This window comes from Pelecanus crispus, chromosome 11, assembly GCF_030463565.1.
Source record: "Pelecanus crispus isolate bPelCri1 chromosome 11, bPelCri1.pri, whole genome shotgun sequence".
Classification (NCBI taxonomy): domain Eukaryota; kingdom Metazoa; phylum Chordata; class Aves; order Pelecaniformes; family Pelecanidae; genus Pelecanus; species Pelecanus crispus.
The window spans coordinates 11,707,332-11,731,451 of record NC_134653.1 but is presented as its reverse complement, the minus strand read 5'-3'; the positions used below and the strand labels follow the sequence as shown (position 1 = coordinate 11,731,451).

At 37.2% G+C, this 24,120-nt stretch overlaps 1 protein-coding gene across 1 annotated transcript in view; it reads left to right on the top strand.

Annotated features, from left to right (window-relative positions):
- The window catches only part of CPPED1 (calcineurin like phosphoesterase domain containing 1), a 50,621-nt gene extending 28,254 nt beyond the window's left edge, over positions 1-22,367 (top strand). Inside the window, exons 3-4 of the mRNA XM_075719186.1 lie at positions 5,947-6,369; positions 22,135-22,367. Of these exons, the coding sequence (XP_075575301.1) occupies positions 5,947-6,369; positions 22,135-22,367 (656 nt within the window). The remainder of the gene's footprint in view (positions 1-5,946; positions 6,370-22,134) is intronic.
- The last annotated feature ends 1,753 nt before the right edge of the window (positions 22,368-24,120 follow it).

Sequence of the window (24,120 nt, the reverse complement as noted above, 5' to 3'; positions counted from 1 at the left end):
GTATTTGAGACGTGACACGATTAGAGCTCAGTTAAAATGTTTATTTATGGTAGCACGTAAAAATTAGATGCAGTAAAGATGTAACTGCAGAAGGAGCTCATAAGATGCAGTCTGATCTTGATGATACCATTGGTTTGGGGCCTGTGCTATCTTCCAAGTGGCAGGAGCAGCAATGGGGCTGTCAGTGGGTAGGGGGTCAGCTGAGAGGTGCTGAGAGGGATTGTCATGGTTTAGCCCCAGCCAGCAACTAAGCACCACGCAGCCGCTCACTCACTCCCCCTACCCCAGTGGGATGGGGGAGAGAATCGGAGAAGAGTGAGAGTGAGAAACACTCCTGGGTTGAGATAAGAACAGTTTAATAATTGAAACAAAGTAAAATAGTAATGACAATAATAACAATATAATAATAATAATATGCAAAGCAAGTGATGCACAATGCAATTGCTCACCACCTGCTGTCGGATACCCAGGCAGTTCCCGAGCAGCAATCGCTGCCCCCCCCCCCCCCCCCCCCCATCTCCCCCCTAGTTATATACTGAGCATGACGTCACATGGTATGGAATAGCCCTTTGGGCAGTTTGGGTCAGCTGGCCTGGCTGTGCCCCCTCCCGGTTTCTTGTGCACCTGGCAGAGCATGGGAAGCTGAAAAGTCCCTGACTAGCATAAGCAGTACTTAGCAACAACTAAAACCTCAGTGTGTTATCAGCATTCTTCTCATCCTAAATCCAAAACACAGCACTATGCCAGCTACTAGGAAGAAAATTAACTCTATCCCAGCCGAAACCAGGACAGGGATGATGTACGATCTTAGTTGTAGTAGCCCTGTTAAGCTGGAGCCAACAGCCAGGTATCCAAAACAACAGCAGAGATGAAAGGCAATCCTGTCTTGAACAGGAGAAGACTGCTTTCCCACAGATAGAGGGATAGAGGTAGGAGTTAAATTTATTTCAGTGGAGGTACTTACAAAAGGAACATGCTGTGAATATGGCCTTGGACTCCTCTCTTCTCTAGAAAGTTAGAGATTACTAGTAGGGAAGGTCCTCTAAATGGCATGGAAAAGGAGTAGAGCAACTGCAGACCGTCATGAAAACCAGAAGTGGACAAACATCTCAAGAACAGGAGAGTGCCCAAAATAATTAGACTCTTTGATTAAAGCAATTGTGATGCACTGTAAGGCCCAAGAAAATACACAAATCTGTCTTTTGTTTATCACAATTATGTGATTGCTTCCAACAAGAATTACTTGTCTTTTGATGTCTGAGTAATTCTCCTGATACCATAATAAATTACAGAAGGAATGAGCCCAATGTTTCTATAAATTCCATTTTCATCAGTGGTGTTTTGACATTTTTTTTATTTTGCTTTTATCAGATTTAGTTACTATTTCTATTTGATATTTTGTATAGTATTTTAATCTACAATTTAGCTCTTACCTGCTCTTTGATAATCAGTCTCTTGGGTTAAATATTAGGCAGATTGCAGTTGTCATATCAGGGCTTTTCAAGAGTGTTGCTCACATAAAAGCTCACAGTTAAACAATTTTCTTTTTAACTTTCTTCTTTTTCAAGCTTAAAATTTGTGCTTTCCTTTAAAAATGATGGGTTTGCAACTCCTCTAAGTTTGGGACACTTCTAAGATACATTGAAATACTGAGACCGGGTAATTTAGAATCCAGGAAATGATTGTGCTACATTTTTAGATGTTATTAAATTGGCTGAAGACATTTTGAGTAGCTTCATCCTAAAAGTGCCTGTGCTGGTCCTCAGCCTAAGTCGAGCGAAGATGTTGCAGAGGCAGAGACCACCATAACTTAGTGCAAAGCATCAGTGGGGTTGTAAGTATCTACTCTGGCTCAGTTAGGGCCCCCCCTTGCCAAACTTTTAAAGTCCACTTTATTGTCTGTGTCTGTATCCTTTCCTGTAGCAAACCGTGACACAATACTGCCTGCGTCAAGTTTTGCAGAACAGGTAAACCAAGAGGTACTGTTCTGGCTTTTGAGAAAACCCACCCTCAAAAGGAGGTTTAGCGACAGCAGCAACATCAGCATCACGGGCTGAGCTGCAGCAGTTCTGCCCTGTGGCCGAGTCAGCTTGTGCCAGCCACATCCCTAAGCGTGACTTCTCAGATGATCTTTGGAGAGTAGAAAGTTTTCTGAAATGCAGCGTCATCACATAATATTGAGTAATTGACCTCTGACGGTCTTTTTCTCTGTGAATTTATGACCAATAGCTTTGGTCGTTAAAAGAGGTCGGATTACCTCACTAGAACTTCCATCTCTTGGAAAATGACATGAATTGGAGATCCAGGCCAGTACCCCTGCCATTCCCACCACACCCATGTCCCCTCGCAGGGGCTGGCAGGTTTCTCACGCCTTGGGGGTGGAATACTTGGAGTTTTTCTTCTAACACTGTCACAGAAACGCCTGGGGGTACCACCTAATGATACCATTATAATCTCCCTCTTTCCCTCTCCTAATTCATATCAGTAGAAAAATGGGCGCTATTGTTAATTGATTGCTAATTTTTCATTTGGAATACTTTCGGGGAAAAAGTTACAATGTTGGTGGAGGTTACTGTAAGTGAAGAGTTGCCTCAGACACAAAAATTGCAATCAGCGTACGTTGCAGAGATACGGTTTGGGGGTAAACAGTGCTTCAAATTGGTTTTATAGCTAGTGCATTAAAAACACCAAACCCAACACTTTGTTATAGAGGTGCTCTATTCTGTGGAATACCAAAGTAAACTGTAACTGGATTAGTAGCTAAAGGATTATTTCTTTGGCAGAATAATCTGTGAATTCTACTTCTGCTGACTGAAGCCATCTTCAGCAAAAATGCTTTAAAAGTACTTTCTTTCTTGAAATCTGCTCTTTCAGTGAGTGAAGGCAGGTTGTCTTGACTCCTTTAAGCAATGCAGGAAAGAATACTGGAAGTGTTTAGGCAAATAGTGATATATCACAGAAAGATGTACTGTAACAGACATTGACATTGCACCTTTATGCTCCTGTTCACATCACTCAGCTTTCAAAAATAGACTGGGAAGCTGCAGAAAACTGTAGGCAACTACAATAGCAACAGTTTTCACTTTCATGTTTTTCATAAAAGCCAAACTGCCCTTTATGGGCTATTAATTTGTGAAGTTATTTATCTCAGGGCAAGACTGTATTTACAGAACCTAACATAAGGACATAATGTTGTAGCCTGGGATTTAAAAATGTCACTGCACATGATGCCAGGATAAACAGAACAGAAATTAATTTCAGTTACATCTACCCTGACACTTCACAAATTATTTTTTTACATTACCTCTTGGCATTATATTCTTTTCCTCTTCACCTACAACAAACCTCTATCTAAGCTAAAGAAATACATGTCATCAAATAAAAATGTTCTTCATAATAATTGGAATGATGAAATATTATAGCTAGCTCTGTGCGTGGTAGAGATTAGAGGGGATAGTTTTTATGCTATGGCAGTGACCACTGTAGTTTTCTAGTGGCTTCCTTCTTTTCTTTATCATTTCTTTAGCTCCTTTATCTATTACTTACCTTGGTTGTAAATTTAGAGGGAGGTGCCTTCAGGGGGGCACTGCATAGTGGTGTGGCTCATTGTGGCAGAAATAGTGTGTGCTACTGTAGTACAACTCAGGGTTAGTGTGTACATCCCAGCCCTTCCTCTCCAGCTCTACACCCAAACAGTAGAGACATTACTCCACCTTTTCCCACCTTTATCTCCCTGGGTTTCTCTTCTTTTGAAGTTGTTTTGACCTTCCACCAAGAAAAGGTCAAGCCAAGATACAATTGTCCTAAAATAATCTTTACTTAGTATGATTTCCTAGACTCTTTGGGCAAAGACCTTGTTTTCAATTCCGAGCAATCTGTTTTCTGCAATAAAACACTGAATATGTCTCTCTGTTGCTATAGAAATAATATTGCATTAAATGAGAGAACCAGTGCCCTGCTGTCAACAAATCTAATCTAAGTGTTAGTCTCTAGAGCTTGAATTTCACCACTGGGAAGAGGTATACTTAATTCTACAAATTATTTCTGTAACATGCATAAATGTCTTTATGCTCTGAAGCTGTTAGCTAAATTTCCCAAAGTGATAGCATGGAGATTAGCATGGTGTTTACATACATCTTAAAAGAGCCCTCCCCCTCACCTTTTCTCTGCCCCCTCCCCCATACATGTTCGTATTTATAGCTTGAAATTTCCGGCTCTTTGCATAGGAAGGTGGGGAGTGGCAGGAAAAGCAGCTTTCTCAGCCAGGTTCCCCACCCCATGGACAACAAAGTGTGCCAGGATTATTTAAATTTTTTGTTTTATTTTTTAAAATCCAGCTCCTCCAAGTAACATGAGACGTTATTTGCCCTGTTTTTTCCAGGATTAATAAGGATGTTTTCCATAACTGGAAGGACAGCCTAAACTGACCACAGTCCTGGTACATTAACAGACCCCACAAACTGATCTGCTGTCCATTACTTTCTAGACTACACTGGGTATCATATACCCAGTATTTCTCAAGTTACTCAAAGATTTTGTTACAATAACTTTCTACCCTGTACAGCAGTTAAACACAAGAGAGTTGTGGATTTTGAATTTGTGCACCACATACCAAATCTCACATTTGTCTTTACATTTAGACATAATATGAATATGGTTTTTTCCCAGTATTTTTCTAAAACTGTAGAATTCTAGTAACAGCAATAAGGTGGTACTTAAGTCTGTATCTATAGGGTATGGGAAAGGAATTTAAATGTTTGCTAGTAATAGTTACTAAGGGTCAGTGTTTGTCAGCATATTGATTGTAAGTATTTTGAAGAAACATGGAGAAAAAAAATTTATCTCATAGTTACATTACAGGAGCCCCTCTAATACATTTCTATGTGTAATATATATGTGTAGTTACAAAAACAGAACACAATTTAGAAATACATGATGATTGATTTGCATAGACCTGTATGCAAATGTATGTTATAAACCTGATTTCAGAGTTCTTGTAAAAATCCTGTTACAGCTTCTTCGTTAAAAAATGCAGTTGTTATTTGTGAAATGGGCATGTGTTAGATATGTGTTATGATGTGTTGCAGGACGAAATACAATTTATAGATGTTCACTTTAACTCATGAGGAATAGACGTATCAGTGGCCTCTGATTAAAGATTACTTTTCAGAAAACTTAAAAAAAACTCTGTCATGATTAGAATAAAATAACTGCTTTTTTAAAAAAATCCTTTCTAAATTTTTTTCAGTGCTTGTAAATTAATCTAGCAATTAGATAAACCTTCCTAGACAAGGACAAATTTCAGACAACCAGAAGAGTAACTGTCAGGGTATGCATGTTAATATAAAAACAGAGATGCAGGAAAAACTAGCAAAATACACAATTACCTTCCTTTGAAATTAATGCCATGCTCATTATTAAAACAGACTCATCATATAAACAAGTCGCCACAGACACTAATTATATTTTCGCTGTTAAAGTAGTTCTTGTAATGAAAAAAGAAAACCTTTAATTCCTTTGCACAGCCATAAAATATAAACCAGAAGTTGACACGGTTTTTACCCTTGTGTAAAGCTGTTACATCATCCAAAGTTGCTGCATTTTTTTGCCAGATCATCAGTCTATAGATGAAAAGAATCAGCCTGCTAAAGCTTTTGATGCAAAATGCTGACCGTTATATCACCTACTGCTATGCTATCTGTTGGTTCCTATCCAGAGCCTTGCTTAAGGAAAGTTGTTGAAAATGGCTAAGTACTTGATAAGGGAGGGAAAGCATTGAGTGGACATACAGTATTAAAGTGAAGGTGTATTCTAGATGCCTGCATATTATGATAACATTGAATATAGAATACTGTCTTACTATGCATATTTCCATAAACAAAAGCTAACAATGACGGTAGGAAAAGATAGCATAAGCACTAAAATGTGTTTGTTGTTTTCCTATAGGAACTCAGTGGAGAAAGGACCAAGAACAAGATTTAAAGAATGTTCTGAAGAACACTGACGAGGACATCCCATTGGTATTCGTCAGTGGAAATCATGATATTGGCAATACTCCAACAAGAGAAACAATAGATAATTATTGCAAGAACTGGGGAGATGACTACTTCAGCTTTTGGGTTGGAGGTGTTTTCTTTCTTGTGCTGAATTCTCAGTTATACTTCGATTCTTCTAAATGCCCTGAGTTAAAGCAAGCCCAGGATGTGTGGCTCAATGAGCAACTGGCTGTCGCTGAAAAATGTAAATGTAAGCATGTAATAGTATTTCAACACATCCCTCTGTTTCTGAGAAAACCTGAAGAAGACCACGATTATTTCAACTTGGAAAAATCAGTTCGTCAAGAGATAATGGAAAAGTTTCATAAAGCAGGTATTTTCTCAAATTTCCCTATTTTTGAATTTTTGTTTCAAATTGTTAATGGCTATGCTGCCAGACAAAATACATTTAACTTAAGTGGTACTGTTTTCAAGGAATTTTAGATACTGCTTATAAGCCTCATTGTTCCCCGTAGGTCAAAATTATCAACTGAATCTAATCACCTGTAAAAAGTACCAAATGAAATTTAAAATTTTGAGTGAAAAGTAAAAAACCTGAAAGTGAAAAACTCTTTAAAATAAATAGCAAGGATTCCATTCTGCAAGTACTGATAGCTGTAAGACAACCTGAGTTTTTCCTGCTTAAGGAGTGGAAGATCAGGTATTGCCATAGGAGAAAAATATAGAATTATGTTTTACATAAAACATGTAATCAGAATTCAGAATTACCTTGGAGGTTGTTGTCTCCCACACTGAGACAATTTTAAACCGAGAGTGTAATGTACTCCAGATTTATTCAGTGTTAAAACCAAACTTGCTGTGCTAAGATCAATCCTTTGCATATCCGTTATTAATAGGGGCCATTTCTGGGCTGAAGGGCAGGTGGAACACGCACCAAACAAGTATCTTGTACCAAATCCCTTAGCTTTCTTTGATGACACTTGAGTGCCACTGAGACAGACACAGTACGCAGCTACTCCTCCATGCTGTTCCCATTGTTTCCTCTTAATTGCCTTCATGTTCCTGGGGTGTGCTAGTTCCTCAAAATTTCCTGCCAGCCTGCCATCGCTGCATCAGAATGTCATTTGCTCTGTATCTATAAGAGAGCACGTTCTTTGGATTACTGAACACTGCAAATTGTTTATGATATTGCTCCTAATTTACCATATAATTGTTAAGCCTGGACTCATTTAAAACCAGCCTACTTTCCAAGCTCTGAATCTCCTCCTGTTTCCAATCAATGGGGCCAAAACTCACAGCTATCTGAGGGCTCTCCAGGGAACTGACGTATTTGCAGATTCAAGATTTACAAGTGGTTTTTTTTCCCATAAGGAGACACGGTGAGAATACCTCGTAATATCTTTTTTAATTTTTGTGCTAGTGTTAAGTGGGAAGTATTGTTATTGGAAGGTTGGACAGCTAAATGACTGCTTACGTACTGTTGGCTAAAAACACATCCTAGGTCATTGGAGAGCTTGTTAGCAGGAGGACGTTGCCATACGGGTGTAGCCCAGTAAATAAGCATTAATGTGGACACCGAAGCAGTTCTGTTCTAGAGTTTTCTGTCATCCAGGTGGTTTACTAACATTTGGCATCACAGTACTGGGAATATAATTAATCAAGAGGTAAAAGAAATTATGCAAAATGTTATCATGGTAACAGTTATCATTGTTAGGTTATCATGTTTCTTAGAGAGATATTTCAGACTGATTCTCCTAATCTGTATCCAGAGGCTCAACCTAAAGTTGGGTAGGCTTCAAATGATGGAGGAAAGGAAGAGAGAATGGGAAGCCAGCAATACAAGACAACTCTACAGAAGAAATTCCCAAACTTGTTTGTGTGCCAACATCCCATTTTTACCTTCCCTCCATCATTTTGCATTGTGTCCCTTGTTCCCATCCCTAAAAATCCTCCCCAAATGACGTGTTGTTTGGTTCCTTCATGAATATGTTAAAACATTGATCCTTTGCTTGCTGTTTTATACAATAAGTAAATGAGTCAATAGGTAATATTTGCAATCCAATAATCAAACATTTTGCTAATTAAATGAATACAGAGAGCTCGCAGCTCAGTGTAACTCGGACTGCTGAGAAAAATTAGCTGAATCAAAAGTTGGCTCAGAGTTTCCTTAGTAACGGGTGCGTTCTGTTTCCATTTTATTATTCAATTGAAGAACAGTCTTTGTGAGACCACAAAATGTTATCAGTGGATTGCAAACTGGCAGTTATCATGGTAGGATAGACGCACAGATATGCAATGACTCCACTTACTTTCTGACTCTCTGCTTTGCCAAAGAATAATCGATTTCAGCATATCATTAGACATGAAATTGGTTTTCCCCCAGTGCACTTCATACCTTCTTGGAAGATTAAAATACAAAGTATTAGTAATGAAATCCCAACCTACTTTGTATTTGTTTGTTTATTTTTTAATTATGACTTGCAGTTTAAGACAGCTAACCCCTTATGGCACTTAATTTAGAAATTCGTTGTAACTATTCTGGAAAAGAAAGTAAGTCTGCCTTTTTAATGAGTCCACCAGGCTGCTGCTATTCTTCCCACAGCCTATCACCAGTCCTTCCTTCCTTCTGCTCTCTTGTGCTCTGATTCAGTGTTTCCAACCACTCCAAAGGTTTGTTGTGTAATTATGAAAAATTTCAGTATAACACGCATGTTTTAAGGGTTGCTGTGTTTGGCAATGCAGTGTTATTAGATGGGCTTCACATTTCAGTTGTTGATAACCCAGGATCAGACCTGGAACTATCCCAGTTTTCATATTTATACTTTTTCTAAAAGTGTCAAACACATAGCCATAACTCACCTGGTTAGAGAGAGACAGGAAAGGAAGGACAACCTAGTAATTCAGGTCTTTCCCTGAACAAAGAAATTCATATGGGTATATGTAGGAAATAATCAGATACTTAAAGTATGGTGATATTGCACAGGTGCTTTGAAGTGAGGTATGCAACTTCAGAAAATTATTATTTTAGATTCAGAGCCCAGATCTTCTGTAGTTCTTCTCTTCTGATCACTTACATATTACATAATGTTTTTGGTTTAAGTATCTGCTCATTACAAGCAGAGATAACAGACTAGCTATAGAGGCTACATCTGGTATGAAATAGTGAATTACATTTCTCACATTAGAAGTGTCCTTAACAGTTGGGCTAATTAAAGATAAAATCATGTCCTTATGATAAATATTTATAAATTGAAAATCTGGCACTTGTAAATATGTATTACTACTATGCAAAGTTAAACCATACTTGTAAGCTGCGTGCCTAAGAAATCCTCCTAGCCCATTTTTTCTTTAAATGCATTGTAACAAGTATTGTCCTTGAAAAAGTTATTTCAGTGACAGTGAAAATCAGCTCAGTTCAAAACATAGTTTGTCATTTAAGTGAAAATATATTTCTGAAGGTATATTTGTATAACTTCTGAAAGTTTAGCCTCAGTTGTGAAAGCTCTGTCTCCTCTACATGCAGAAGCTAAGTACAGAAAAAACCTGCGTGCAAGAACTGTGAATGAGCTGACCTGATGTTGTCATCTGTGAGATCTGCTGGAGTCAATTGACTCTGCTGCGTGAAATGCATATTCAGCTTTTAAGAATTTTATAGTGCTGATATAAATAGGTTTGCTCATAGCTTTGTAGGGAAAATAAAGAATCCAGGTAGTGGTCTAGCCAAAAATCTGGTCTGCATGTCATGTGTCTTTGATAAACATAAGTAATAAATTAGTTTTTAAATTAAGCAGTTTATGTAATAGAAGACATACTTTTCCTTACATATCTTATTCCAGTATAATTTTCTTAGGATGTTAAAGAATTTTTTTCTATGACCTGAAAAGTATGGGTATTTTTGTTGAGCTATGGACAATCTTTTAAAGACTTTCTGTCCTGAGAACCATCACTGACACACTGACATTACTTACATTACTTAACACAATATGGCCTTAATGAACTAAAACATTTAAGCAAATGTCTGAACTTGTTTAAGAGCTCTGTTGAATAAAACCTAAGTTAATAGCTGTTTTTTCACCAACGAAGTTGAGAAAAGAATTTTTGGTTCAGAGTGAGATGAAGAGTATAGGTGGTCGATCTAGGTGAGAGATATTTGCATCCAAGAGAGAATCACTAGATAATAGATATAAAATATAGAAGGAAATTCCCTGCAGTCTCCAGCTTCTTTTAATTAAAAAGTTTTAAGTTCATCTAAATGTCTTCAAAGCAATTTTTCAGATGTGGTTAAAAATACTTAGTTTGTACATACGAGGAAAAATAACAACCTAGCTTTATTAAATGGCGTATTTTTTCATTATATTTGTGATTATAGGTGCTGTAACTTCTAACACCTTTACTCATTAAGAGAGTGTGATACCTACATTCTCCTCTTAGAAATGTTATGACAGGAGAGTAGTATTAAAGGAAGAAGCAGCTTTCTGAACATCCACAGCTGAGATATATTTGAGCACAAAATTAAAGCATGGAGTGCTGAAAGCTGTTGTTTCTAAAATTTACCAGACAACATATGCTGTGTTTCGTTATTTCTTTTGTTGTGTAATCAAAGTTGACAAGGGAGTAATATTTTCTTCTTCCTGCCATTGAGACCTTGATTTTGGCAAAGCCCATGCACCAAGTGAGTAATCTCAGTGCTTGCTTATGCGTAGCTTTTTCAGTATTTAAGATAGTTTAGATTTAAATACTCTCAACTTAAGTGATTTAGATCAACCTCTTTCAACCTTGAAACTATGCAGTCGTAGTACAGGTAGAGTGACCAAATTTGGTGTCTTCTACGTCACTGTGTAAGAACAGTGGTTTTTAAGACTGTTCCCCAGGTATGATTATGTAATCTAGCATGTAGATACACATAGACTTTTTTTTTTTCAGAAATTCAGCAGCAAGTACGAAATACATTTATTTAGTATGGTCTGTAATGAAATGAATTAATATTTGTTCTTAGATACATTTTTGAAACCTGTTTTCTCCACTGGGCTGTAGTTTTGGTTGATAAAAACTGCTTTTTGATCATTAGAGCACACAGCAAGCCAAGATTGTTTGGGTCAGGTCTATGAGAAAGCTTCACTTTCAAATGGAAAAAAGTAGCAAGACCAGGAAATAAATTCCACTGAAGGGTCACAAGAGGCATTCACAAAAATTAAGCTGAAGTACAGAGTGACTTTCTACAGACAGCACCTCTAAAGGCTTATTTAGACCAGCACTCTAATTAGGTGATCTGGAATCACCCTCTGGCTGTGCCTGTTGTTTCTCCTCTGATTATGCAGGAAAAACAAGTGGGACCAAGATCCTTATCTGTCTAGCTGTATTCAGTGTTGTTCTATATAAAAATACTTTTGACATAGATATACTTTGCAAACTTAATATCTTGTCTCCCACTTACACAGTATGACCACCAGTTGCATCAAGCTCTGGATTCTTTAGTCTACAAAGCAAATTTAAGGAAGAGTTTTCCTGCAAGTTTGCAGGATCATGTTTGCAAACAACAGTACACGGGATATTTTTATTAAGATGCTTATGGTGCTATGCGCTGTAAACTGTAATTATTCAGTTCTATTTTATTCACACAACTTGTCTGATGAAGAAGGTGGGATAACACAGAGCTTCTAAAGGACTACACAAAATAATTCTATAATGTCGTTATTTAAGGTTGAGTGAAGAGGTTATGAAATGGAGGAGGGTGACAATCCCTGGCACTTACTAGTGGGACTGTTTCCTTCTACTGGAGCTTTTTTGGTGGGAAATGATTGGGTTTTGTTTGGAGAACAGTGTCTGAGAACTGCCTGAGCACTGAACAGTTCTATTAATAGTGCTGTGACTGATGCTTTCACGTCTTTGCTGCTGTAACACCTGCTTGGCAAATGGGGCGATGTGAGCACTCTCAAATTGCAATGAGATAAAATAAATTCAATTCCACATGAGAGATTTTGTTTACAATGGCTATTAAATATTATCATTCGCTTTGTAGCACTGGAGTTTTGAAAAAATGATGTACACCACCTGCCCAGAGGAGAAAAAAGGTACAGCAAAAAATGCCTATGGTTAATGTGTGCTCTTGTAGGGAAGCTGAAAGAACATCATTTTGGAGTGCAAAATTGTTCTGAGAACAGGTATTACCTGTTGAACCGACCTCGTTGTTCAGCACTTCAAAATGCAGCTGTACACTGCAAGTGAAAGGAAGAAAGAAAAGCCAGTTTATGCCTGATACTCCAGGGGAAGTGCTCAAGATCAATTTATCCTTGTGACTTAAACGGTTGTATTTGCCAGAAACATTGCCTTTTAAAAAATATGTATCTACACATACATGTGTGTAGGTGTACACACACACACACACGTGTCTCTTACAGTAGCATCCCCCTGTGTCTGGATACTACTTATTTTGTTCTCCTGCCTATGAAAACTCTGAAAGGGTACTAGAGTATTGATAACGTTCAGGTTTTTCACTCAGTACAATTTCATTTCTTTACAGAACTGCTGCTCCACCTATTTGCTTCCATTTTGGCTCTACTGCTGCTCCTCTTTAGCTCCTGCAGTTTTGGGGACAAATACATATAGGTTCAGCTTTTGCTAGTATATCCTCTTTCTTCAGTTCTTGATTGAGCAAGAGGTTTGGCCAGTGAAGCAGTGATTTTTAGATAAGCATAATTCTATTTTAAACCTAATTTTATCATTAAACTTGAACAGCTAACGTAAAAGCAGAGTAACTACACCAGAATGACAATCCCTATAGCCCAGTCTCCTGCTTGTCCTAGTGGCCAAACCCTTGCGAAGAGCACAAGACAGCAAAGCGTATAATTGTATTTCTTCCAAGTTCCTATGTCCAACAATTTATCTCTCGGGGACTTACGGTATCATATTAATGTTATCAGTATACTGCAATTTAGTGATTCTTTTATAGATTTGTTCAATTGATTTTTGAAAACTCAGTTTTCACAGTGGTTTGCGGGAGCGAGTTTCATGTTTCACAGCTATGTGAAGAAAAGCCTTCTTTTGTTTGCTTTCAGCTTCACCTGTAGTCTGTGAGGGCCATAAATCTGTAAATGAAATGCAGTGAACATTGATTCATGTCTGCAGTTACTGTAAAAAATAGTTCATTAATCAGCACTTAAAGGGTGATAATATGGACTATGTGATAAATTTCATTGCTCAGTCAGTACCACTTTTTTTCCCAAAATTCTCTCCAGAGTGCATGGGAGGAGAAGCAAGGTCTGTACTGTACCCATTACATATTTATTATGTCATTCATATTGCACTAATTTAGCCTTCTCGTTCTCTTACAGTCTCATTTGCTTTTGCTGAGAAAAGCATTTATTTAATTGAAGGCTCAGGCTAAATAAAGTATGATACTGATTGCCTATGCTGATTATTCCAGGCATTCTCTTCCTAATTTGGAAAATCTGCTTGCTTTTCTTTGGTTTATTTTTATATTGGTAATTTTCTTCCTATATTTTTACACTGTCCCTAGTGCTGGGTTGAGCAGTTTGATTTCCAACTGAGGCCAGGCCAGTCGCATTTTGGACATAGCAAACCTGCCTCAAAATGGTTTTTGTACATTAGAAACTAGAGTTGGAAAACAGCTTCTTCTGAATTCAGGGTTTTTTGGAAGCAAGCCATGGAAGTGAGTATAATTATAGAAATTGGAGTCAGACACCCCTGGAATTTAAATTAGATCAAGCCTGAATTCCAGCCCAGTATCATCTGATTGTGTGAGAAAAAATGTTTTCTAGGTGCATGTTTCTTTATGAAATTATTTTTAATATTTCAAGATAAATGTGGGTGTGTTATTTTCCATCCTGTTGTAACCTACTTGGATTTCTATAATCGTTGCAACTGGATTTCCTTAGAGATTGGGGCTCAGTCTGTATTGCTTGAATTAAACTAGCAAACATCAAATTTCTCAAGAAGTTAGGAAAACATGCATTTCACAAAATCTTACGTTTGCGTTGGAGATTTTTTCCTCTCTGTTACCTAGTCTTCTGTATAGCAAGCTAGTGTGTACTGTCACTTCAGATCTCATTACTATGGCATGTACAATGTTCCACTACAGTTCTTTTATTCTTCTAAGCTGTTGAACTCTGCCACTGTAAGAGCTCAGACTACCAGAAGCTGGAGATTTATCACAACATTCACAATTTGGTAGAGGAAATCTTGCCAGTAAAAAGCAAGTCTCTCCTTCACATTGTTATTGAAATACCACTCTGTGGGAAGACATTTGACGCTTATGACAATGCTTTAACACCATAAGCTTTCTGAGTGATCTTCCAAAGGGCACACTTGATTTTATTTAGTTATTTTTTAAACCAGGGTCCTTGAAAGCCCATGCATCCTATGCATGCTGACTGTCACCTCTGCCAGGCTCAGGTGTCAGATTATCCTGAATGCCCCTACACAGACATGGTCTTGGTTGCCTAGGGTGGGGGATTTCTCCCACAAAGAGAGGGACATGGCCAACCCCCCCACTCTCACACATGAAACTGCTCTCTCCCCTCAGTCCTTCCTTAATGGGGATGGTAAAAGGCCAGCCATTGTATTTCTGATAGTAACGTTTATGTGGTAAAAGAAAAGAACACAGAGAAAAAGGGAAAAAATACAAAATTTTTAAAATCACATTACAGTTCAGTAGCATAATATTATGGAATATGCCTGTTGGGTAGCATTTCACTTTTAAAATAGAGACATTTTATAATGACTTAACTACCCTTTAAACAGAAAGGCTGGTCAAAACACTGATTAAAAAAGATGTGGTTGCCTGTTGGTCCACATGGAGAAGGACCAACCATAGTCCCCTTTCTTTCCTGCCCCAAATGGAGTTGAAAACATGCTCAGTCTTCCATGTCCCTGCATTTTTCTGTGCTATGAATACACAGTACTAAGTAAGGGAGAAGAGTCTGGGAATTATGGGACTGCAACTGCACAATAAGCTAAGGCTGGGTTGTAATCACTCTCAGGGGAATTATCCAGGAGACACAGTTAAATGCCTTTGTTCTCTTACAGTGCAATTATGTCAAAATCATGCTGACCCTTTTCTCTGGTGCCACAGAACTGTTGTTTAGAAGGGTTTCTCTGAGTGATAAACTATGATTTGTGGGAAGAAGATGCTGCACTTTTAAAATTCTGTAAAATAACCTTAGCTTCTCTTGTGAACAGACAAACTGCCTTCTGCATGATATTCAGTATGTAGTTTCTTTTCATGTAATGGACTATTTTCTCATCTGATTCTTGTCAGAAATAAAATCAACAGCATGCTAACAACACCAGGGTAGCTAAAGTTTTCTTTCAAATTTTTTTCAGTATCACCAGGCGTGAAAGAGGTGGTGAATATTTCATATAGGACTCAGTTTCTTTCAGAGCATTATTCAGCTTTGGTTGTTTGGGAAGTCAGAAGTGCTGTAGGATGGCTATCATTACAAAGAATAATCTGTTCTGAATCAGAGCTACTGCAGTCTGCAAGGATGTGATGGTTGTGTACATGCAGTTGCTCCTGAGCCTGGTTGGCCTGGTCATCCCTTTCTGTACCAATCTTTTCCATGAAGCATCCAAAGCAAATCTCAGATATTTGTTTAGATCTCTTCCGCTATTAGGCCGGTGAGATCAGTTTAACAATACCTGTTACACCATCTCTGTAAGAAAAGCCCTTTTTAACACAGTGTGCTGGTTTGGTTCACAAAGCTTGAAGAGAGAGCCAAGAGAAAAAGAGAAAATGGGAAATGACGGTAAAAATTGTCCGTCTTACCAGACCTGTTAAACTGAGAAAGATGCAAATCAACAAGATCTTGCTGAAGCTCTTGCCATGACTACTTATTTGGTGAGCTGGCTTTAGAAAGCAGACACTGGAAATAAGGGAGGGGGGAAATAGTCTTCAGAGGTGTTTTTGAATTTTCCGTTGAGAAATGTCTGCAATAGAAACCACAAGCAAAGTGTTCATACCATGTTTTTGACTTGGAAAAAAGTATCCAAATTAAAATATGAATTTTGTTTGAAATTTTTTAAAAAGTGAGTTGTGCTTGAAATATTCTGCTTACGAATGAACATACAGATAGCATCAAAGGTAGCATGCTGAATTACGTGAGCTATTAATTACCCTCCTCAGCACGCACTTCTTGCCTTGCCAGAGCCACTGTGTAGCCTTACAGTCTGAAGTGACATAACGCACTGTGTGAATTAGTATAAAACCAAAGTATTTATTAACTCATTTCATGGTCAAGCTAATGAAGAGTCTAAGGCTTATCTACATATGTAAGAATTACATCTCTTCAGATGACTCTTGAACAATCCACGTTTTGGTTGGTTGTTATGTCATGAATTATTTATGCTAAATAGGCTGCTTTGGGCTCACAGAATTTGTGCCATAATAGGTATTTCACTGTTTAGTAGGAATGCATTATTCTACAGGGAAAAGGAGTTATGATCAAATCTTTGGAAACAGTAGATCTTTTTTGTCTTTCAGATTCAGCTTTGTCAGGTCAGAACTAAAAAGAACTTTTTGTGCTTGATCAGAAAATGATAGTAAATTGCACGCTGGCAGGAGGGCATCTTTGGTTTACTAAAATCAGAATCAGTTCCTGTATTTAAACCTTATTTTAAAAAGACATTGATTTTTTTGCAGATGGATCGATTCTGAAAACTCGTGTTTGGTGTGCAGGCATGAAGCTCGTTGGTTGTAGGTGTTTTCATGGTCCAAGTACAGTTTTAGAACAGACAGAGCAAGATCTGGTGTCTAACACTGGATGGTGCCCATCCTGAGTCTCTGACTTCCAGTCGTGTTCTCATCAAAAATGAATTTGGCAGTTCAGGCCTTTTTTCCCTAGCAGGTTCTCGGTAACTGTTACATTGTTACGCAGTCTGACAGCAGACAGTGAGGATCACAGAGACAGTGCGTGTGGTTTGTTTTGTTTGGGGTTTTTTTTTATAGCAACTATCTGCACAGTTTTTTAATCCCTCTTTTTCTTTTAATGAATAATCCATTAGGTATGAGTAGTGTCTTGCAGTAATGGATCCTGCTTTTTTTGGTTTAATGGATACCGTGAAACCTCCAGTCACATTTAAATTCAAATCAGTATGTATTTCATAAAAAATGAAATAATGAATGCCTGTGAAGGTGCCATCCTTTGGACATTTATTTACACAGTAGTTTTTTAGTGTTTCATACAGCTTTTATATCAAAGCTTTTCCCAACTGCTATTTCAGAAACCAGGGATTAAAAACAAATCACTGCTCTGCCTTTTTTTTTTTTTTTTTTTCTTCCTTTTGTAGTGGGATGGGACTATACCTTTTTGTGTATAGCTGGATGTATTTAACTGACTTGAGAATACCTTAAAGTGGGCTATAAAAATGAGGCCTGCCAGGACACTGTTCTTTTCTCACAGATTTTAGGAAAAAAAAAAAAAAAGGGGTGGGGGGTGGGGTGGGGAGGGGTTGCTAGCAACTTGACAGTATTACTTCAGAAAAACATCTGAAATGAATAAATTAAATTTGAGTGCATACATCTCTAAGATTCTTTTTATGTTTAAGATCAAAAGCAAGAGCAAAGTAAATTGCCTGCTTGTCATCTTAGTATTATTGCATTGACTGGTTCAGCTTTCCTTCTTATGCTAACTAACAAAAGTGAGTGGAATGCAGTTGAGTGAACAAAAAAGTGCTATTGAAGAAAAAACATCATCAGTTAGACTTCTATTAATACACAGCAGTGACCTGTTTGTTTCGTTGTTCAAGATGTAACATATTGTAACACAAGAATAACAAGATTTAATACTAGCACTGGAAATAAAGAGTACCTGAAAACTGAAGTCTGGGCAAAATTTTCCCTGGGAGGTATCTAAAGCAGGTACTAAATTCTAGCAGAGGCTGATGCGGAGCAGCTAGATCCACAAGGGCATTTCAGCACTGAAGACCCGTCAGGTGCAATTAGGATCTGAATGACATACATATGCTAAAAGGGGGCGTTTGGATGAACAGCACCCATAAGCACCAGCTTGTTTAGGCAGAATCTGCCTCCCATAGCCAACAGGAGATAAAAGAGGTTTTAAATCACATCCTTTCTGGTGTCAGGTATCATATTTGAACTGCTTACAAATCACTCTTATTTCAGTTCCATACCAAAATACCTTCTTGAGTGTAGGCATCATGGATTGGATAAGTGTGCATATAATGAGAAAGGAAGACACAGTTCTGCTGCTTGAATTGCTTAAGTATGTTACATTAGATGGTCACTACAATAAGCTGCAACATGGGTAGAGTTGACAAATGACTGCTCACTCTCAAACTGACTGTAGCATCAGTTGTAAAACATCTTTGTATTACGATTTTAAGGACCAGAATAATACCTAGAAAGTACAGAATCTCTGCAAAGAGCCCGTTATGTCACAGGACTTTTATATTCCACCATCGTCTTCTGTAGTATTCTGATTGGGTTTCTCCCAAGATTTAAAAAAAACCCAAAAACAAACAAAAAAAACCCCAACTGTTTTGCTAGGTTCCTGCAGCTGAGTCAGAGCAAGCTCTCAAAGTTATTATGCTGACTTACAAGTGTAACTCATACACCAGATAGATGAGCAAGTTACGCTGAGCAAAGAGAATTACTACTAATAAACTAAAATAGGATAACAGACAAGTTCTAGCTGACAATGACCATATACCACTATTCAACATAAAGGTAACTTCATTCTTTGTTTTCTACCTTGAGTCATTTGCTATTTGAGAAGGGTTTGGATTTTGAAATATAAAAGCCCGTGTAGCTTTTACTAGCCACACAGCAGAATAATTTATATTTTGCTTTCCAAGCTGCTTAATTTTTAACTATACTGTGAGCCCAGTTTATGTGTTTTATATCAGTCTTCAAATATCTCACTCTCACAAAAGCAAAGCATTGATGTAGCCAACTGTCTTAAGACAGGTTCACCTACTTCCCTTTTCATTTAATCACTGTGAAAGAAGTCTAAATCTACTGCAGGAGAAAGGGCGGAAGGTTTGTCTGGCTAGAGAAATAAGGATTTCCTTATGAAGTTACAGTGTGTTCCTAATCACAGCCTTCTGCCTTTAAATTGCCTCTACTCTTCCAGAATTTCTGTTGTCTGAAGGTAAAAACCAGTTGTTGCTAGCTTTTCTTTTTAAATGTCATTTAAGGTTATAGTATCTCACAAATTACCTCTTCTCTGGCCTACCACTTGAACAGGACTAAGCACATGTTACCTTTTAAAGTGTTAAGCATGGAATGGCAGAGTGCTGCAATATATGAAAAATAACAGATGAAGTTTGGTGGTGTCATCAGTGTCCATCCCTGTGTATCTTTATAGGCTTGCTCATTGTTCTGTAATGATAACAAACATGGTTGGAAAGGTAATTATCAGTGCTGCATATTTAAGGCTAGCTTTCAGCCTGGGGTGGTGAGAAGACCCTGGTTGTGTGTGGAGGAAAGGAATGCCATCGGGAAGCACCTCACGTGGCCCACAATAGCTGGCACTCGGTCCCACGTGCGCTAAGCTTCACTCTTCTCTGCTGTCCTCCTCAGGAACAGGCACACATCTAGACCTTTGGCTGTTTATTTTTCAATATAAACACAAATTGTGTTCAGCAAGGTACAGTATCTATAGAACAGTGCCAGCAAAATATTTTTCTATTACAGCACAGCAGTTTTTTAGCAAACTAATAGGAAGATTCAGCTTCATAAAGTAGCCAGTTATTTTGATACCTGCTGGCTCTCTAGTCCTAGTTGTCAGTGTGTTTTTTGAGTCACTCAGTATTAACGTAATATATTTTCAGATGCTTTATGTAGAACCATCTAAGTGTCATTATGATTAAGGAGCACACAACCTATTATATTTCAATAGAGAAATTGCACCTGAATCCTTTAGGTGGGCCTGAAAATTTTTGAATTGTCATTCATAGTATTGTAAATCAACACAAGATCTAAACATTTTCTGTAACAAAATATAAAATTAATCACGTTTTGCACTTGATGATAAACAACAAAATTCCCAGTATTTTCAGCCATCTGGTCCAGTAATTTTTCTGTTTCACAACAGTATAAAATAGCATTAGATGCAGCTTCAAGAAGCTGTAATAGTCTGAAATCTAAGGATCTTAGACTGAGCATGCCAAAAATTAATCCCAAAACCTGTTTGTAAAATTAGCTATTTATACTAACTCCACATTTTCATTCAAAATAAAATATGCACCATCTTAAATTAGCAAGAAAGCTGATGAATAATTTTTTGCCAAGCTATGAATGCTGTTGACTGTGCTGCTCAGCTGTATCTATCAACAGTGCATAGAATGGCTAAATGGTGAAGGATGCTGGCATAACCTGGAAATGAAATGCTTGTCTATGGTAGCATGTTCTCTTTTAGGAAGAAGCTAGGTTCTCAACTCTGTTGTTAATGGTTTTACAAACTGACATGAAAGATAAGTACTTGCATCAAAATGACTTTTTCTTTACTTTTTTCACTCGTGAGACTAAACAAGGTTTCATTATTTTGTGGTAATAAAAACATTTGATTAAAATTTATAAAACATCAAATGCGGAGGGGAAAATAATCTATTTGGTAGCATGAATTTGACCTGTAAAGACAATCAGAAGGGCCATTCAGAGTAGTGAATACCGCTTCTACCAATTCATTGTTTATTTTTGCAAGGCAGAAGAAACAAAAAGTAGAAATTACTGGTTTAGAGGTGAGGATGACACAATTTCATTTAATTTGAAATTGTTTCAAAATTTCTGCAAAAATCCCTTAGGTACTGAGGAGCGTGGCAGGAAAGCAGACCTGGCATATGTATCATCTTTAGAAGTTGGTAAAAATCAGATAGTGTTTGCAAACTTAATTAATTTTTTCTTAAATTATTGTATTCTGAGAGTAGGTGAAGAATGGTTGGACTTCTTTAAACATTCATTTGGCTAATTAGTAAGGCAATGATTCAGCCAAGGATTTCAAAGTACATTATGAAGACTTAACTATGAAGTATGTTTGTTCTGTTTACCTGCTGCTGCTTGTCATTTAGCTTTTCTTCTACTCCTGACCAAGCTTGGATGATACTTGTATGCAACCTACGCAGAAATTTTTGATATAGCATATTGTTGTCTCCTGCAACAGATCAAATGTATCTATTTCTTTTCAAGTTCATAATGGAGTGATTTTTTACCCCAATACAGTCTGAAATATAAGTAGTCTATTTTAAAAAAAGAAACAAACAGAACAGCCTTAAGTCATTAAAAATACAGAGGAAATCAGTAAATGATAGGTAATAGGTAAAATGTTAATTCAGGTCATTACCAAGCCTGACTCCTCTTGCAGGTTGTCAACCTTTCTTTTTTTGGCTGCTCTCATCTTTCTTCCCCTCTTATAACTCAGAACCTCTTCTGTTTATTAGGTTTCTTTGATGTACCGGGCTCTATTCCATCTGTGATAACCCCCAATGTCTTTGAGAAAAGATTACAAATTATCTTCTCATTATTTATGTTTTTTATTTGTTTGTCTTGCCTTTTTTTTTTTTTTTTTTTTAAGGTCACCAGCTTTGGGTAGACAGGTTTAAGCTCTCCTTAGTGAATTTTCTGCATGTTAATTAACAAATACAGCTCCACAATCCTTGGCTTTCAACTCATGTTTCAGTAGCATCATTCTTTAGGCAGTTATCTATTACTGAAAATTTTTTATAATTTTAATCACTTTTCTCTAGAGTGTTCCTTCTTTATAGCCGAAGGAGGAGCAAGATGACAAACACACCTTGCAGTAAGCATGAAGAAGTCAGAGTCCAGTAACCCTAAACAGAGCTAGTGAGGCAGAATAAAGTTTTCACTAATTATTTATTACTGTTAGAATTATTTATTGCTGTTTACTAATTATTTCTTTAAAATGAACGTTCAGGTAAATTATTTATTTTTAATTTTATCCTTTCTGAACCATTAAAGAATCAAGGTAAACATGACACCTGTAGCTGTACTTGCTATAGAACTTTCTCTACAACCCCAGCAGCTGTGTAAGCCTCAGTATATAACCTCAGCAGTATCTTTTACTGTAAACACATTTTATACATAAATTGTAACTGCTAACTAAATACATACTCTCTTTTTTTCTTTTTTTTTTTTTTTAAACAGGCGTTAAAGCTGTATTTTCTGGACATTACCACAGGAATGCTGGGGGTTCCTACCGAGGACTGGAAATGGTGGTTTCATCAGCAATAGGATGTCAGCTGGGAGAAGATGCACATGGGCTTCGAGTGGTTGTTGTCACAGATGAAAAGATTGTTCACAGATACTACAGTTTAAATGAACTGAGCAGCCAAGGCATAGAGAAAGAGCTGCTAGATATGCTTGCTAAGCAAAATTAGGCTATGTCAAATGATGTGATTTTTTTCCGTATTAGACAAAGAGAAACAGTTTCAGAAAGCTTCCCCAAGCTGAAGATACAGATTTCTGATTGTGTACCATTTGTTTCTGATTGTGCTCTTAATTTGTTATTATCCTAAATAACAAGAAAGTTGTTGACATGTTTCTCCTTTTGAAAATGAGACCTATGAGGAATATGGAAGAATAGCAGAACTAATATGGTAATGTATCATTGAAAAGAACTGTTCTGAGAATTTTTACTTTGCTCCTAGATAAAACTTTCTTATTAGAGAGAAAGTGTATCAAAGAGTGAGAGTTGTAGCTTCTAGATAACCCTTTAACTCAAGTCTCTTTTAGTTTTATATTTGAGAGGGTATTTTAAAAATCGAATTTAGTCATTTCTGTTACATTCTGGCCAATATAAATGTAGCATTTTTTTACTCTCTGAAACCAAATCTCAAAAACTCTGAAATCAACAGACTCCCACTGACTTTTAGCAACCTTTGGATCAGATCTTGTTACCCAGAGGTTGTATTTCCTTCCATTCTCCATACTTTATTTTCTTAGCTCCTCAGAGCCAGCAGCAACAGCAGAGCAAACACATTCTGTTTTGCAGTCACAGCTTGGGTTTCCATTATATCCTAGTTTTATATAATGAAGAGTCTATAAATGAAGCTAATATAGATGCCGCTGTCAGAAACTAAACATGGAACAACTATTTTCTTTTTAAAATGTAACTACCATTCAGTTAGCACGTATTCTTTCTATAGCTTCAGAAGTTGGAATAATTGCATTGGGAGAATATTCTGTACAGAATACTGTTATCAGAAGTCACTTCTTTGGTTCCTAGACAAGGGGAGAGCTTTAATTTCCAAATGCGATTTAGGAGTGCCTTACTGTAATATTGAATGTTGAATATGAATGTTGAAAACCCTAAAAAGTACATTTTCTTCACTGGACTGTGTCTTTAAAAATAAATCATATAAAAAGAAATACATGTGCTGCAATCCAGCTATTTTTTTAACAAGTATATCTGATTTGTTTACTGTTAAATAAAAAAAAAGTCTTCATGTAATTAACACATACCTCTTTAAATTTTTTAAGTATGTAGTTGAACACATTATAATCCATGCCATAGGTTATCTAGAAATGGAGATAGCGGAGCTTTAGCACTCTTCCCACTTAAGCAAAGAGGGAAGAACACAAGCAATACTGGCTGAAGAAGTAATGCATTCTGTCCATTTTTGTGTGTACTCACATACAACATTGTTCCCTAGAGGATATTACAGATATTTAAATATGGTGAGAGAGATGAAATGCTGTGCTGAAGAGTCAGTTTCATTACATTTTAGTTACAACAGTTTATCTAGGAGACTCCTTCAAGCTTGATTTGTGGGGCTCTTGAGGTTCTAAAATTGCCTCTGTAGCATTTCCTTGCACCAGTGAAACAGCTGTACCTGCAGATGGACAGGCCCAAATGTGGATTACTGCCCCATGACAGTAACCTAAGCACAGGTAATGTTTGATTCAGAAAGAAAGAAAATTATTTTGTTTTTATTCTCTGCCCGGTTTCGCTTAGTTGAACGTTTTCGCAGTGTCATTTTCAAGGGAACATCTGGGAAATGAGAACTAAAATCTAAGGCTAGATTACTTCGAAATAGGTAGGTACTTAAGTACCCAAATGGCAGTTTCTTTGGAAGTTAAGCACCCATTAATTCAGATACTGGGTTTAAAAATCTGTGTACTTAGATACCT